The sequence below is a fragment of the Macrobrachium nipponense genome, chromosome 7 (assembly GCF_015104395.2).
Source record: "Macrobrachium nipponense isolate FS-2020 chromosome 7, ASM1510439v2, whole genome shotgun sequence".
Lineage (NCBI taxonomy): Eukaryota > Metazoa > Arthropoda > Malacostraca > Decapoda > Palaemonidae > Macrobrachium > Macrobrachium nipponense.
The window spans coordinates 101,161,608-101,175,848 of record NC_061109.1 but is presented as its reverse complement, the minus strand read 5'-3'; the positions used below and the strand labels follow the sequence as shown (position 1 = coordinate 101,175,848).

General features: G+C 40.6%; 1 protein-coding gene across 1 annotated transcript in view; it reads left to right on the top strand.

Annotated features, from left to right (window-relative positions):
• LOC135217083 (TBC1 domain family member 16-like) overlaps positions 1–14,241 on the top strand; it is a gene marked incomplete in the record, with an annotated part of 154,700 nt that overhangs the window by 119,189 nt on the left and 21,270 nt on the right. The window contains 3 exon segments of the mRNA XM_064252770.1: positions 651–836; positions 9,782–9,926; positions 11,431–11,537. Coding sequence (XP_064108840.1) covers positions 651–836; positions 9,782–9,926; positions 11,431–11,537 — 438 coding nt within the window.

Below are 14,241 nucleotides of genomic sequence, written 5' to 3'. Positions count from 1 at the left end.
CATTTAAATCCCTAGGTTTTTGTTTTTGAGTAAGCAGTGAAAGGCTAGAGAATCGCCAAGCAATAGCTTCATTGTGGTAAGAATGGGAAGAGCTTGGTTACTTTAGAGTAACAGATGAAATAAGCAAAATGTATTTTGGAAAAACAGGACTCACTGAACAGACTAGAGTATAATCTGACTGGCTTAATCATATTGCCTGTTATTTCCATTTTTTATGGATAACGGCAATGTTTCTGTTGATTCTTTAAAAGAAATTCATTCAGGAAAAGTTGCTAGTAATTTTATGAGTAGCTGGAATTACAGTGAAAATTGGTGAAAATCTTGTTTATTGCAATAGTGTATTTGATCTCTGCAAATTTCAAATTAAATATGTAATACCTGTAGTACTTAATTGTTGTACACCTAGTTCTATTAGAGTACTAATGTATTTGAAGTTTGTTTGTTAAGGCACAGATGAATATACATTAATCAAAGGACTTTTGTGATACTACTTTGACATATTTAATGCACTGTGTAATTATGCTTTGTTATATACTTACAAGCATAATGTTATGTACAGTACTATATGTCAGTCATATGTTGAGCAAAATTTTTGTTATACATTTGTTTATTGTCAATTTCTTTGTTGTAAGAAATATTTCTGTTTTCAGCTCTATGAGAGAGAACATGGTTGGAGAGGAGAAGGACTGGTTTATGCGGAATATCCAGTGTACAGCGGAAAAGGATGTTGTGAGGACAGATCGTTCAAATCCTTGTTTTGCTGGTAATGATAATCCTAACCTTGAAAAGATGAAGAGAATACTTCTAAACTTTGCTGTACATAATCCAGTTATGGGGTGAGTTATTTTATTTGTTTATATCTTTGCTAATTGATTTCCTAGATTATTTGCTTTTTAGTAAAGATATGTGTCATTGTCTTATACAAAAACCACGTTTACAACTTAGGCAAAAAATAATAATAATGATAAAAATATAAACATTTGTGAAACAACATGTAGCAGACGGTGCTTATGAGTAACTGTTCAAGCAATGCATGTAAAACAGGCCCACACTATCAGACATGCATATCCAGCATGGCATATGATCATACAACTAAACAATTTATGAATGCATGGCAAAGTTGGAGGGATTAACTAAGAACTTGATATTCATCCATCTAAAATGTTTGTGCCAAAGTTCTCTGATGCATATGACATTTAATTGTACACCAACTGCAGACTTTAGCAAGTGTATGATCAAACATCCTTGATAGTTTGTGGCCCACCTAACAATCATTTTTCTCTCTCAGCACTCTTATCTTATGTTGGAACAGTCCCAATAACAACAGCTGTCATTTACACTTCATTTACTGCTTCAAAAGTTTTTATTTAGCCGTAATATGATGACAGAAAAGGGATTTTGATGAAGGAAAAATCTATTTCTGGGCAAAGGCCCGTGTCGCCCAGTGAAATGTCCCTTTAGCACACATTTCTAAGGTAAAATATTGCTATAATACCAGAGAAAAAAGCTAATATGGAAATGCCAGAATATTCTGGCTCGCTCACCTTATTTTAAGGTGTCGGTATGGTTTTCTGGGGCGAGTGAAACCACTACCAGAGGTCCTTTGCCATTTAGATTCATCCTCCTTCAAAATCCCTCAACTAAAGGTAGCGCCTCTGACGTCATTCCTGCAGATAGCGCCCAAGCTTGGGCCAAAAAGGAGGGGTAACATAAAAGGGTAGGATTTCACTGGCCGACACGGGTCTTTGCCCAGAAATAGATTTTTCCTTTGTCAAAATCCCTTTTCTGGGCTCAGCCCGTGTCGCTACATGAAATAGTACCAGAGAAATGGCCACATAAGCTTGGAAAAAGGAAGCACACAATTAAGGCTAATTGCTATAATCTAAGAACAAAGTTACAAGGTGAGTAACAAAAGGGCAATTGGAACCTTAATAGTCAAGTAAATACAAAATAATCCATACTTAATACTAAACAGTAAGGTTAACTTGTGACTAATCCTAGGAACAAAACAAGAGGAAACATCACAATATATACAACATGTGGCATCCAAGGTACAATAAGGCCACATGGTGGCTGAGCCACGGCAAGAATTTTAGCGAGGCAGGTAGAAAGGAGAGATCTAGGTTAAACTACTTACTACTGCTCAAGCAGTGTCAGGAGAAACTCTTTTTCCCCCTGCCACTGCTGGAAATTTAAGGGCTTCTAAGGACTTATGATAATGGCATTTAAATACTGTCGGAGATTTCCAGCCTGTGTACTTCTTCAGATCATCAAAATTCATATGCTGAAAGTAATTGATAGAGGTAGCTACTGCTCTAATATCATGTACCCGAGGGAAGGACTCCGGGTTGGCTTGCTTAATAAAGTATAAGATTTGCTGCCTGATTCCTTTTAAGGAAATGGTGCCTTCCTTTTCCCTAACAAATAGAGGGCCTGAAGATCTTAGGGCAGTTCTATTTAGGTATGCTCTCAGGGTAGCAACTGGACATAAGGACGGGTCCCGTGGAAGTGGGAGAATTTTCCATGGGGCCCACCTATCCAGTGGGTCCTCATTCTTAGCTAGAAATTGACGATCTGGGGAAAGTAACACTTCTCCTGAAGGGAGAAATTATATGGCCAGAATCTCTAGATAGAGCCGACAGTTTGGATACCCTGGCTCCTGAGGCCAGACTTAATAGGAATAATGTTTTCCTCAGGAGGGGCAAAAAGTCACATGAGTCATTATTAGTGTCCGAGGCCAATTTAAGGACATCATTCAAGAACCATGACACAGACTTGGGCCTCTCGGATGGTCTGAGTCTAGCGCAGGCCTCAGGTAGATGAAAAATAAGTGTGTCAGATTTACTATTTTGAATCTAAACTGGAAGATTTTCTTAAGTGCAGACTTAGTAGTAGTAATAGTAATAGCTGCTAAACCTTTCTCAAACAGTGTCCTGAAAAAGGATATGGCCAGATTGGTTGTCATGGTTTGTGTATCAGAATTCCTCAGGAATACAGCCATTTTTTTAACTGCTGAGTCATATTGACGAAGGGTCGATTCCTGTTTATCAGATTCTAAGAATAAGATATTCTTAGGGTCGATATTGGCATCTCTTTGTACTGCAAACTTCATGAAGTCCATAAAGTTAGGGCTTTCTGAATTCCTGAGGAAGCGAACACAGTCCTAGTTTGTACTAGTTGTGACAGTTTGGGATTGGGAATCCGTTGAGGTCGGAGTCCTAATTCCAGTAGAAGTGGTAACCAGTTGCTCTTGGGCCAATTGGGGGCTATTAGAGCAATGTGGCCTTTGAACGTCCTGAGCTTGTTCAGAACCTTCAAGAGAAGATTCACTAGAGGAAAGAGGTAAATCTTCTTCCACTGATTCCAGTCTATAGCCATGGCGTCCATGGCATAGGCCAGAGGGTCCAGGTTGGGAGCCATGTAACAAGGGAGTTTGTGATTCGACTCGATGGCGAAGAGATCTACCTGAAGCCCTGGGACTAGTTGGCAGACCCAACTGAATGACTGCTTGTCCAGGGACCACTCTGACTCCAGTGGGACTGAACGAGATAGCGCGTCCGCTACTATGTTCATTACGCCCGCTAGATGAGTGGCGGACAGGTGCCATTTGTTCTTGGCTGCCAGTGAAAATATGGCTATCATGACATGGTTTACGTGGCTCAACCTGGAGCCTCCCCTGTTGATGCAGTGTACTACAACTGCGCTGTCCAGCACTAGTTTAACATGAGATTTCCTGGCTGGATGAAGCTTTTTCTGGGTGAGGAACACTGCCATAGCTTCCAGAACATTGATATGAAGCTGGCGGAATGGTAGGGACTAGGCTCCCTGTACCTTTTTGTACTGTTAGTATCCTCCCCAGCCGCTTAGTGATGCATCTGTGTGGATCACTAGGGCTGGCGGAGGGAACTGGAGCGGAATTGTCTTTGACAAATTCTTGATCTGCGTCCACGGGCGGAGTCTCTTTCGTAAGATCGCCGGGATAGGGGCTAGTTTGTCCCGGGATCTGTTGTTTGCTCTTGAGCGCCAAACGAGGTTTATGTCCTTCAGTTTGGCTTTTAGAAGAACATCCGTTACTGAAGCGAACTGGAGAGAGCCTACGATTCTTTCTTGGTTCCTCCGGGACGTCTGCTTTTACTTGAGAAATTGCCTGATAGCTTTGGCTATTTCTCTCCTCTTCAACGGCAGAATTGATTGAGTGTGAGAGTTCAAGTCCCATTGAATGCCTAACCACTAAAAGCGAGACTCCGGTGTTAGTCGGGACTTGGTCTTGTTTATCTGGAAGCCCAGATGTTCCAGAAACTGGATCACTTTGACCGTTGCTTTGTGGCATTTTTTGATGCTTGTGGCCCATATGAGCCAATCATCCAGATAAGCTACTAGCATTATTCCTTGTGACCTCAGTTCTTGAATGCCTGGTTTCCTAGTCTGAAGCCTAGAAATGGGCGGAAATGTCTTGCTACTGGAACATGATAGTAGGCATCTGTAAGATCTATAGAGGTGGTGACGGCCCCACGAGGAAGTAAGGTCCGCACCTGAGAAACGGTCAGCATTCGGAACTTGTCGCAACGAATGAATAAGTTCAGACGGGACAAGTCTAGAATTATTCTTCGTTTGTTTGGGCCTTTCTTTGGCACGCTGAACAAGCGACCTTGAAATTTTAAATGCTTGACTCTTGACACTACTCCTTTTTGAAGGAGTTCTTGAGAGTATTCTATCAATTCCGCTGTTGGTTGTTGATGAAAGGTTTTGGATGGAGGAAGACCTTTGAGCCAACTCCACCCTAGACCTTTGGACACAATGCTTTGGGCCCATTTGCTGAACCTCCATCGGTGATGAAAGAGGAACAGTCTCCCTCCTACCTGAGGATTCTCACTGGTTCGAGGAGTGGCGTGCCCCATGTCCTCCTCAGGTTAGAGGCTCTTCGGCTGCCCCATTGGCGGAAGGCGCCTCTAGCTCTGCTACCCCTGCCAAACCTGTTGAAGGGCTGAAAGGACTGGCCTTCAAAGACTGGGTTGAAAGCAGGGGAGACAGCGTAGGAGGTCGAAGCCTGTGCCTGTTGCGGCGGTTGTGTCAGCAGCACAAACTGCTGTTGTGGCTGCCACTTGGAAGTGGAGGGTTGCGGTACCTGTGATACCGGAACCGCCTGTACTATAGCCTGCTGTTGAGGAGCCTGGAAAGGCTGGAATTTCCTAGGCTTCTTCTTTGATTTTGGGTTTGATGCAGCCGACTCCGATTTGCGTTTGCTGACCAAACCCTATCGAACCCTTAGGCTCCGGTTGAACCTAACTGCCTCGCAGTGAACTTCGTTCACTACAGAGGCTGGGAAGAGGTCAGCGCCCCAAATGGATGAGGCTAAGAGCTTGTTAGGCTCATGCCGGGCTGTGGAAGTCCTGTCGCTGTGTTCTCGCGGAGCCCTGCGATGAGTTTCTCCTGGGTAACCAGCCTATCCGAGATAGCTCGGATAGACTGCCCTGACTCTTTAGAGAAGATGAAAGCTGTACAAATATCTCCTGGAACTTGGTTTGAACCAAGTTCCCATTCAAACTACCCATCTGCTGCATAATATTGGCGGAAATATTAGCAGAGAAGGTGTCTGGGTCAAAAGGGGAAGGTTCTACTTTCTCCTTAGGAGTCCTGGGTCTGGCTCACTTGTAGGTTGAAGGCTCAGGGTCGGAGGGGAAGAGCTGAGCCCTGTCTTTAGAAGACTTGGACTTCAACCCTTTAGAGTAAGATGACAGTTTAGCCTTGTCCGCTCCGGGATGGTGAGCCGAAGACTTACGGGCAAGGCTAGAATCTGACTTCTTCGAGAGAGACTTCTGAAGCGATTTAAAGTCACGCTTACCTTTGACTTTAGGGATCACCAGGTCGGACTTCGGTCTGACCGACTGAATACCCCCGGTGAATTCCTCGAAAGAAGTAGAAGTAGTAGGAGTAGAAGCTCTAGTTGGGCTCAAGGAAAGCCCTTGAGCCCCTACAGAAACTGCCTCACTTACATCCTTACCTGCGCCCTCCACCGTCATGGGCTCGAGGTCCAGGTCCAGTGCGGCTACTTCTTGGGCGACCTCCTGTATCGTAGCCTCCTCGGAAGTCTGAGCCACTTGCTCCTGGATGGAGGCAATTAGGGGAGCCGCCACCTCCGGGTCTACGTAAGAGGCACTCTTCCCTGCGGGGAAGATGAGGGTGCCCATCTCCTTAGACAGAATGTAGGGTTGGCCCTTAGTCACGTTGCGGCCAAACCCACCAACCCAGGCCTTCAGGGTGGAAAGGGCAGACTCCCGGATCACTTGAGCGCCCTGAAAGAGAGGGTTAGTATTAATACTTAAGGCTACTTCAGATTAAACTATAACATAAGTTGATTGATATATCACGGATTATATTGGTCACTGATCTCATTGTATTAATGTGTAGTGTTTGAAATATTACCCACCTCAGAGGAGACTTGGTCAACGAACTCGTAGCAGATTAAGCAACTCTCGTGGTGCCAAACCAGAGACTCGTTGAACCGAATCGCACAGGTGGCGTGGGTCCGGCAGACCTCATGCCCACAGGGGTCCTGAAGCACGACGTTCCAGCCCGACTCCATACAATGGGTGACCTGTAAGTGAAATGACACGCGTATCATCACTAACATCCTGGACTAGGTCCGTGATGTGATATGTCATAACACCGGAGTGCTCCGGAGTTAAAAGCTAACAAGGGTTAGTCTCTACCTGCTCTTTGACCGTGTAATGTGGTGAGTCGTCCGACAGGATCAGTAGAACAGCTTGAATCAGTGTGTCTCCGGCGCTGCCGAAGGACATAGAAGTCACTGAATCAGGGAGACCACCTAATCCGTACGCCGGAGTGAGGAGTAGTCCGAACAACGGGTGAGGAGCAGGAGGGGACCAAATAATACGGTGGGATTTGACAACTCTACCGTCAAGTCTTAAAACTAGAATAAGTAGGTGGAAATCCCCGGAGGGGTAGTGGGGTCTCCTCCAACTTAAACTAAGATAATGGATGTTAAATATAAATGTAAAACATGCATACAAAAGCGTAACCTTGTAATGAGGCCGGGGCCTTCATAGTGTCACCGGACCATAGTGGACCCGAGAGCCGAGCGCAGCCGAGCCTGATGGCCAACTGAGGCTCGGCCAAGCAGGGGTCCCCCCTGAATTCTACTGGGGAGAGCTATCTCCCGTATCCCCCCGCGTGGGAGGGAGGGAAGGGAGGGTGCTCAGATCGGTTGCTTGAGACAATGTGAGCAAGCGTATCTCCCCCCAAGGAGGGGAAAGAGGGCTGGGAGGACCGACGCTGGGTGGCTCATACGCGGTCGTCTGGAACCTATCTCGACCGTGTGGTGAGCCACACGGTGAGAAAGGCCACGCGATCAGAGGAGGCCTAGGCCAGCCAAAGCCGTCTCGATAAGCATGATAATACAAAATAACATCCTAAGAAAACACAGGGGGAAAGGAACAAAAAATGATGGTAGAGAGAAAGTCATGTCCTGGAGAAGCTGGGTCGGGCCAACCGAGAAGGAAGGATGAGCCTGGCGACTCCGAGCAGCTATCCTATGCCGAGACGAAATTACGCAGGGCGGGTGGCCAGGGTGGCTCGAGGACAAGAGAGAAGGACCATAGTCCTTCGAAAGGGAGCCTAACTAAGAGTAACCTGACAACTGAAATGAACATGCATGCATGAAATCTAAGCTGAAAGGAAACGGCGTAGGCTACGAGCTTAGGATGAGCTCGGAAGACAACCCCTGTGTAGAAATAACATAACGCGAATAAAACGTCAATAAATGCATCATCATAAATATAAGAACATACTGCTAAGAGAAAATAGAGCTCAAACGGTATAGGGGACCGAATGGGGCACGAAACAAGGTAACACGCGGGAGCGAGCCGCCATGTGGAGGATGCCGCATGGAACGCCGTCCATAAAAACCTAAATAAAATGGTTAAACAGGCCCAGGGCAGTCCCTAAATGGTGTAAAACATTAATAGCAGTACTTAACTTGGATGCAGAAGAAGCTTGACGTTCCATGAACGAACACAACACAGAGCAGATAAAACACGTGTGGTGTGGATCGTGCTATCAAAAGGAATGACGTCAGAGGCGCTAGCCGTAACGGTAGCGAGGAGTGGGCCTTAGGTTGGCTCCTCTATAGTTGAGGGATTTTGAAGAAGGATGAATCTAAATGGCAAAGGACCTCTGGTAGTGGTTTCACTCGCCCCAGAAACCATACCAACACCTTAAAACAAGGTGAGCGAGCCAGAATATTCTGGCATTTCCATATTAGTTTTTTTCTCTGGTATTACAGCAATATTTTACCTTAGAAATGTGTGCTATAGTGACATTTCATGTAGCGACACGGGCTGGGCCCAGAAAAGATTTTTTATACTACTTTGTTTTTTTAATAGTTTTATCACAAAAAGTGCATTTTATGATGAAGTTGATAAAAAAAATAACCAGGAATTTGTGGATATATTTCTCATAGAAAAATTCTGTGAATAGGCGAATTTCCTGCGAATAATGGGGGGATATGTTTGAGTCCACAAATCCAGAGAATGCGAATATGGGGGGTCAACTGTACTTTTGGGAAGGTGCACTAGGGTAACAATTTTGGGAGGGGTATGAGCTGAGTTGAGAGGGCTGTTATTGGCTTAAAACCATCAAAGTCACTGAAATATCATTTTGCCTATCTTTTTTGAGTGGCCAAGTATACAATACAAGGTGGTATAGGACAGGGTAAGTATTTATGAGGTAGGAGGGCTGAGAGAGCTGAGTGGGGAGGATTGGGCAGCCTACATCTGCTTCTGGTGTCTCATGTCATTTTTTCACTAAATTTAAGAAATGAGCTTTTCAGGAGTTAGAATACCACAGAACTAAAAAAAATGAGCAGATTACAAAATAGTAGTAACAATTTGTATGCAACATGGGAGGTAAACTATAGTGTATTCACTTGCTGTGTATTTTTATGATATGACTAAAAAATTTACTACTCTTTACTTGTCCGAGACACATCTTAAATCAGCTTAGGCAATCAAGCATCACTGGTTGAAAACTGATATGTTTTGTGATACATTTACTTAGTATAAATATGTGAGATAAATATTGAAGATATTGCCTATTTATACTACATACGAACAAAAGACTAAGTATTGCATTTAGTCTTTTACATAAATAATTTGGCAAGTAAGTGCACATTAAGTACATAGTAGACTTAACACAATACATACATGTACATACTATACACATGCAAGATAACCTATAGGCCAGGCTTAAATATTGGCTTTACATAACAAAAATGCATTATGTAAATAACTTTTTTTGAAATAACTTACTGAAAATCTTATTCTAATGCATAAACTTTAGAATTACTTCATACTCTGATATATTTAACATACAATTTTGTTCTTCATTTTGTTTGCAAATTTAAGCATTCTTAAATTCATTGTCAGTGTCAAGAGGTTTCTGTCAGAGGCAGTGGAGGTGGAGGGAGTGTTATAAAATATTTTGTCTGTAGTAACTTGCTGTAGAATTATTACTTAAAAGGTTTTTCTTGCTGCCTTAGTTTCATGCATGGACCAAGCTTTCTTCTGTACTGTAGCTATATATTTCAGTAACATTAAATACACGTAAAAAGTTCTGATTGATATTCCCTTCATCCATAGTAGTAATACTGTTTGTTCCTTTTTTATCAGGAATTTCAATGTTTTGAAATAATTTTTAGTTCTTGATCAGAACATAAGCTTCATTAAAGGTGAGCTCATAGATATTTCCTTTGAATTCTTTCCAGGTACACTCAAGGAATGTCAGATATTTTGGCGCCAATCTTGGCCGAAGTTCGTAATGAGGCAGATGTATTTTGGTGTTTCACTGGCCTAATGAGCAAAACCATTTTTGTAACATCCCCAAAAGATGAAGACATGGAGAAGAACTTGGTAAGCATAAAGAATTAGAATTAACTTTGATAACTTTTGAGAAAGTCTTATTACATAGTTTGTTTTTCATCTCAACCTGAAGTCTTAACGTTATACTGCCCCTCTCTAGCCACCCCTCTCTTGTACTGGGTTGGAAGAAAGACTGATGCATCATGAGAACCCAAGCTTGGTTGGACCAGCTTCCACCTCATATACGTATGGGTTGTTAGATGCCGAAGATTCCTTGCTTTATAACCTTTGATTGTTTTTAACCAGTTTCCAGCTGGTGCTATTGTTAAGACCTCAGGTTTGTAAGCTATGAAAAATGCAGATTGATTAAAAATTTTCCATTTTTACTCTGATGAATGTCAAGTTCGGAAACAAATTGACCAAGGACACTATGCCTGAATCTTCAATTTTTCTCATAGATTTAGTTGCCAGGTTTTGAAGAACTGTTGTTTATCAAATAATTTTAAATTTTTTTTATGTATTAAGACAAACTATTTTCACCTCCACTATGAGAAAAACTGAATAATAATAATAATAATAATAATAATAATAATAATAATAATAATAATAATAATAATAATAACAATAATAACAATAATAACAATAATAACAATAATAACAATAATAATAAATAATAAATAATAAATAATAAATAATAAATAATAAATAATAAATAATAAATAATAAATAATAAAAACTAAAAACTAAAAACTAAAAACTAAAAACAAAAAACTAATAATAATAAATAATAAATAATAAATAATAAATAATAAATAAATAATAATAAATAATAATAATAATAATAATAATAATAATAATAATAATAATAATAATAATAATAATAATAATAATAATAATAATAAACAATGACAACTATAGAAGCATTACAGGCAAGAGCAACCAAAGCAGTATTGTCAGTATCAAAAGAGGTTAGAATGCTTCAATTTGTACTTCGTAAAAAATTGTCAGTTAAGATCAGTTACAAAAAACATTCAAGATACTCAAAGGTATTGAAGACTTATTCATTGTTGCATAGTACTGACATTGAAAAAATACCAAATACACCTGAGAAGTATAAATATTACACTGGCTATACAAAAGCTGCACTCTAAAAGAGAACCAGATAAAAAGAATTTAACAGTGTTGTTTTTTTGCAAAATACCATCCAGGATGGTTGCTCGCCAAAAGTTTTATGCACTGTCAAAAGAAAGGGATGACCTGAAAGGCATAAATGTTCAATGAAATGAAAAACCTTGTTACCAACAGGCTAGACTTATGAAAGGCACTGTAACAAGGAAAAAGAGGATATGCTATTCAAAAGAAAACAATTTTCTGTTGCTAAGTGAATTTTAGGCTGTACCATTATCCTGCATTACATAGTTGCATTCATTTTTAAGTCTTGAGAGTATTTGGTGTAAAACTGTTCTTTAAGTATTGTGTGGTATGTGTTAATCATAGTTTATTAGGTTGATTTATTTGACTAATTACCATATTTCTTCTTTGTTGTTAAAATTAGAGTTACCTTCGAGAATTGCTTCGATTGATGACACCTCGTTTCTTCAATCACATGGCAAATCAGCAGGATGGCATGGATTTGTTATTCTGTCATCGATGGATACTTTTGTATGTATATTCAAATTGTATATTTTATTATTTTCTTGGGAAAGTTTTATATTTTTGTTATTTGATAAGCCAGCAGTATATTGCTCTTATATTTAGTTTCCTTCCAGGTAAGAATACAATAAGAATACAGTATGTGGTAAGTATATTTGAAAACAGTAGGTCTTTGGAATAAAAAATCATGGTAAATAAAAAAAATTCTGAAAGTAGTAAATGGCAATCTTGTTTAGAAGGTAAATCTCACAGAGGGCTGCTGACCATTTACTCTCTTAGTGAGTATGTACATGTTTTATGCATGGGTATTTACTATGTCTATGAGAGAAATGCCTTGTTAAAGTCACATGACTCTACCATAGAGTATAATTTTAGTAACTGGCATGTAATGGATGAGAAGACTTGAACTGGGAACATCTAATTTTTCAAATCTAAATACAGTGGCTCCTCAACTTGATGGACAATTCGGGGGTCTACCCCTTCCGCCACTGCTAAGTGAAAAAAAATCTGGTAAGTAATGAAGGCTGGCCATGACCTTCATTATCGGGTAGCATGGAGCTAACTCGCATCGCTTATAGTGTAGCATAGTATAGTTCCATATACAGTGCATATAACATTTTACAGCCTATCCTAACTAGTATTTTATAATCATCATTCAGTTTGAAATACTGAATTACCAATCATTAGAACTTAGAGATATACTATTTACACAAGCAGTTGCTTCTAAATATTATGTCCGTAAGTGCATGTACGTACTTATTTATGCTTACAAGGTACATGTGTAAAATACTGGATACAAATCTCATACAATATAAAAAAATGAGAGAGAGAGAGAGAGAGAGAGAGAGAGAGAGAGCACATATATATATTTATCAAATTTCTATTTACGCTATGCAGTAAACAAAGATGGATTCAAATCTCCAATAGGCATGGGATTGGCAGCCATGTCAACCAACAAAACATGCTAGTTTTCCTTGTCTAGCAATGCTTCTGTTTCCACAGCAGAATTATGTGCAATGAATTTATTATTGTTCATATACAGAACAAACCCCCTGGTCTCAACATAAAGATAAATCCTCTAGCATTAGCTGGAGTCAAGTTAAAAACAAAACAAAGAATTGGTGGCAACTGGTGTCAACCAATAGGAGAGGAGAAAGCTACACAACCTGCTTTACCCCAGCCACCCATCATCAATTCAATTTCTATCTAACTGTTTTTGTAGTAAGACGGTTTGGTGACCGTCTTCGCAAGAAGCCAGACATTTCTCACTTCCTGCCCACTTACGCCTACAGTGTTATGGTTCTTTTTTGCTTTATTTTTTTGTTGTGTGTTTTTTGTGCGCTTTTGATCTGTCTTACTTGCATTTCCCAAATGCAAGTTTGTGTTTCAGGTAAGCCTCCCAGGCATCAGAGACACTTGTCATGGAGGTGGTAACAACCCTTATTCTCATTACTTTCCTTCTTTTGTCTCCTGACCCTCACCCCACTGGGAGTAGTTGCAGATCTAATGTTTGCAACATAAGTAACCCATGTTCTGTGTGTTGCATTTGGTTTCCTGAGCAGTGTAAGAGGCAGTAAAAGAGGAATCAAAGTGCCAACTTGGAAGGCTTCTCATCTCCTTTAATGACAAGCATTCCTATTCCTTTTTGTTCAGCCTCTTCCTTATCAAAGTCTCCTCTCGCTGCTGCTGCTTCTCAGAAAGATTGTTCTCCCTGTCATTCCTCTTTGGCTTCGTCCTTAGAGGATTTGAGGGGGTGTTTGGGGAGGTCATATTTATAATGTTGCTGCCCCTGTTCTCCCCCCTCCCCATGATGGAGGATATAGCTCCCTTAAGTACAGTTTTTCAGGAGTGTTGGGCATTGGTAAGCCTTTCAGGGATACCGACTCTTTCTTGCCTTTTGTATCATTGCATGTCATCTCGTACCACAGCAACTTCTGCCATGACAGTTTCCAAATCTATTTCAGCAGTGTCTTCTCGACTTACAACGGCTTTCCCAGCGGCTCTTTCCAGTGCTATGGTCTCCATGACATCTTCCCATCTGTTAACGGCTCTCCCAGGCAGGGTCCATCATCCTCCCTTAACTCCTTTAATAGACAGATACCCTCATATGAGTAACAATAACACATTTTGAGTGGTGGATGGATTACATCCTGTAGAAATCAGGTGGAGAGAAAGGTTCCATTAATTCAATAGCCCATAAATTTACTGATGGCAACTTTTATACTGGCTTAGCTCGCCGATTCTAGGCATCTCATGATTCAGATGAATACTTGACTTCAACAAGGGGGGGCATGTGGTGTCTCTCTCACTCTCCCGTGAGATCTTTTTATATTTGCTTATAAATATACCCAGGGGTTACTGTTGGTTTTAGTTCTTATCTTTTATGGTAGTATGTCAGTTATAATTGTAATTTTGCAAAATGTGCAACTAAATATTTGAAAAAATGTATAATTCCAAAAAAAGTTACTGCATCTTTGATCTCAGTAAATTTACATAAATATTTTACAAAAAATATACTCAGAATTTGTTACTGATTTTTAGTTCTTATCTGTTATGATATTATGTGAGCTGTAAAAGGGATTTTGACAAAGGAAAAATCTATTTCTGGGCAAGGGCCTGTGTCGCCCAGTGAAATGTCCCTTTAGCACACATTTCTAAGGTAAAATATTGCTATAATACCAGAGAAAAAAGCTAATATGGAAATGCCAGAATA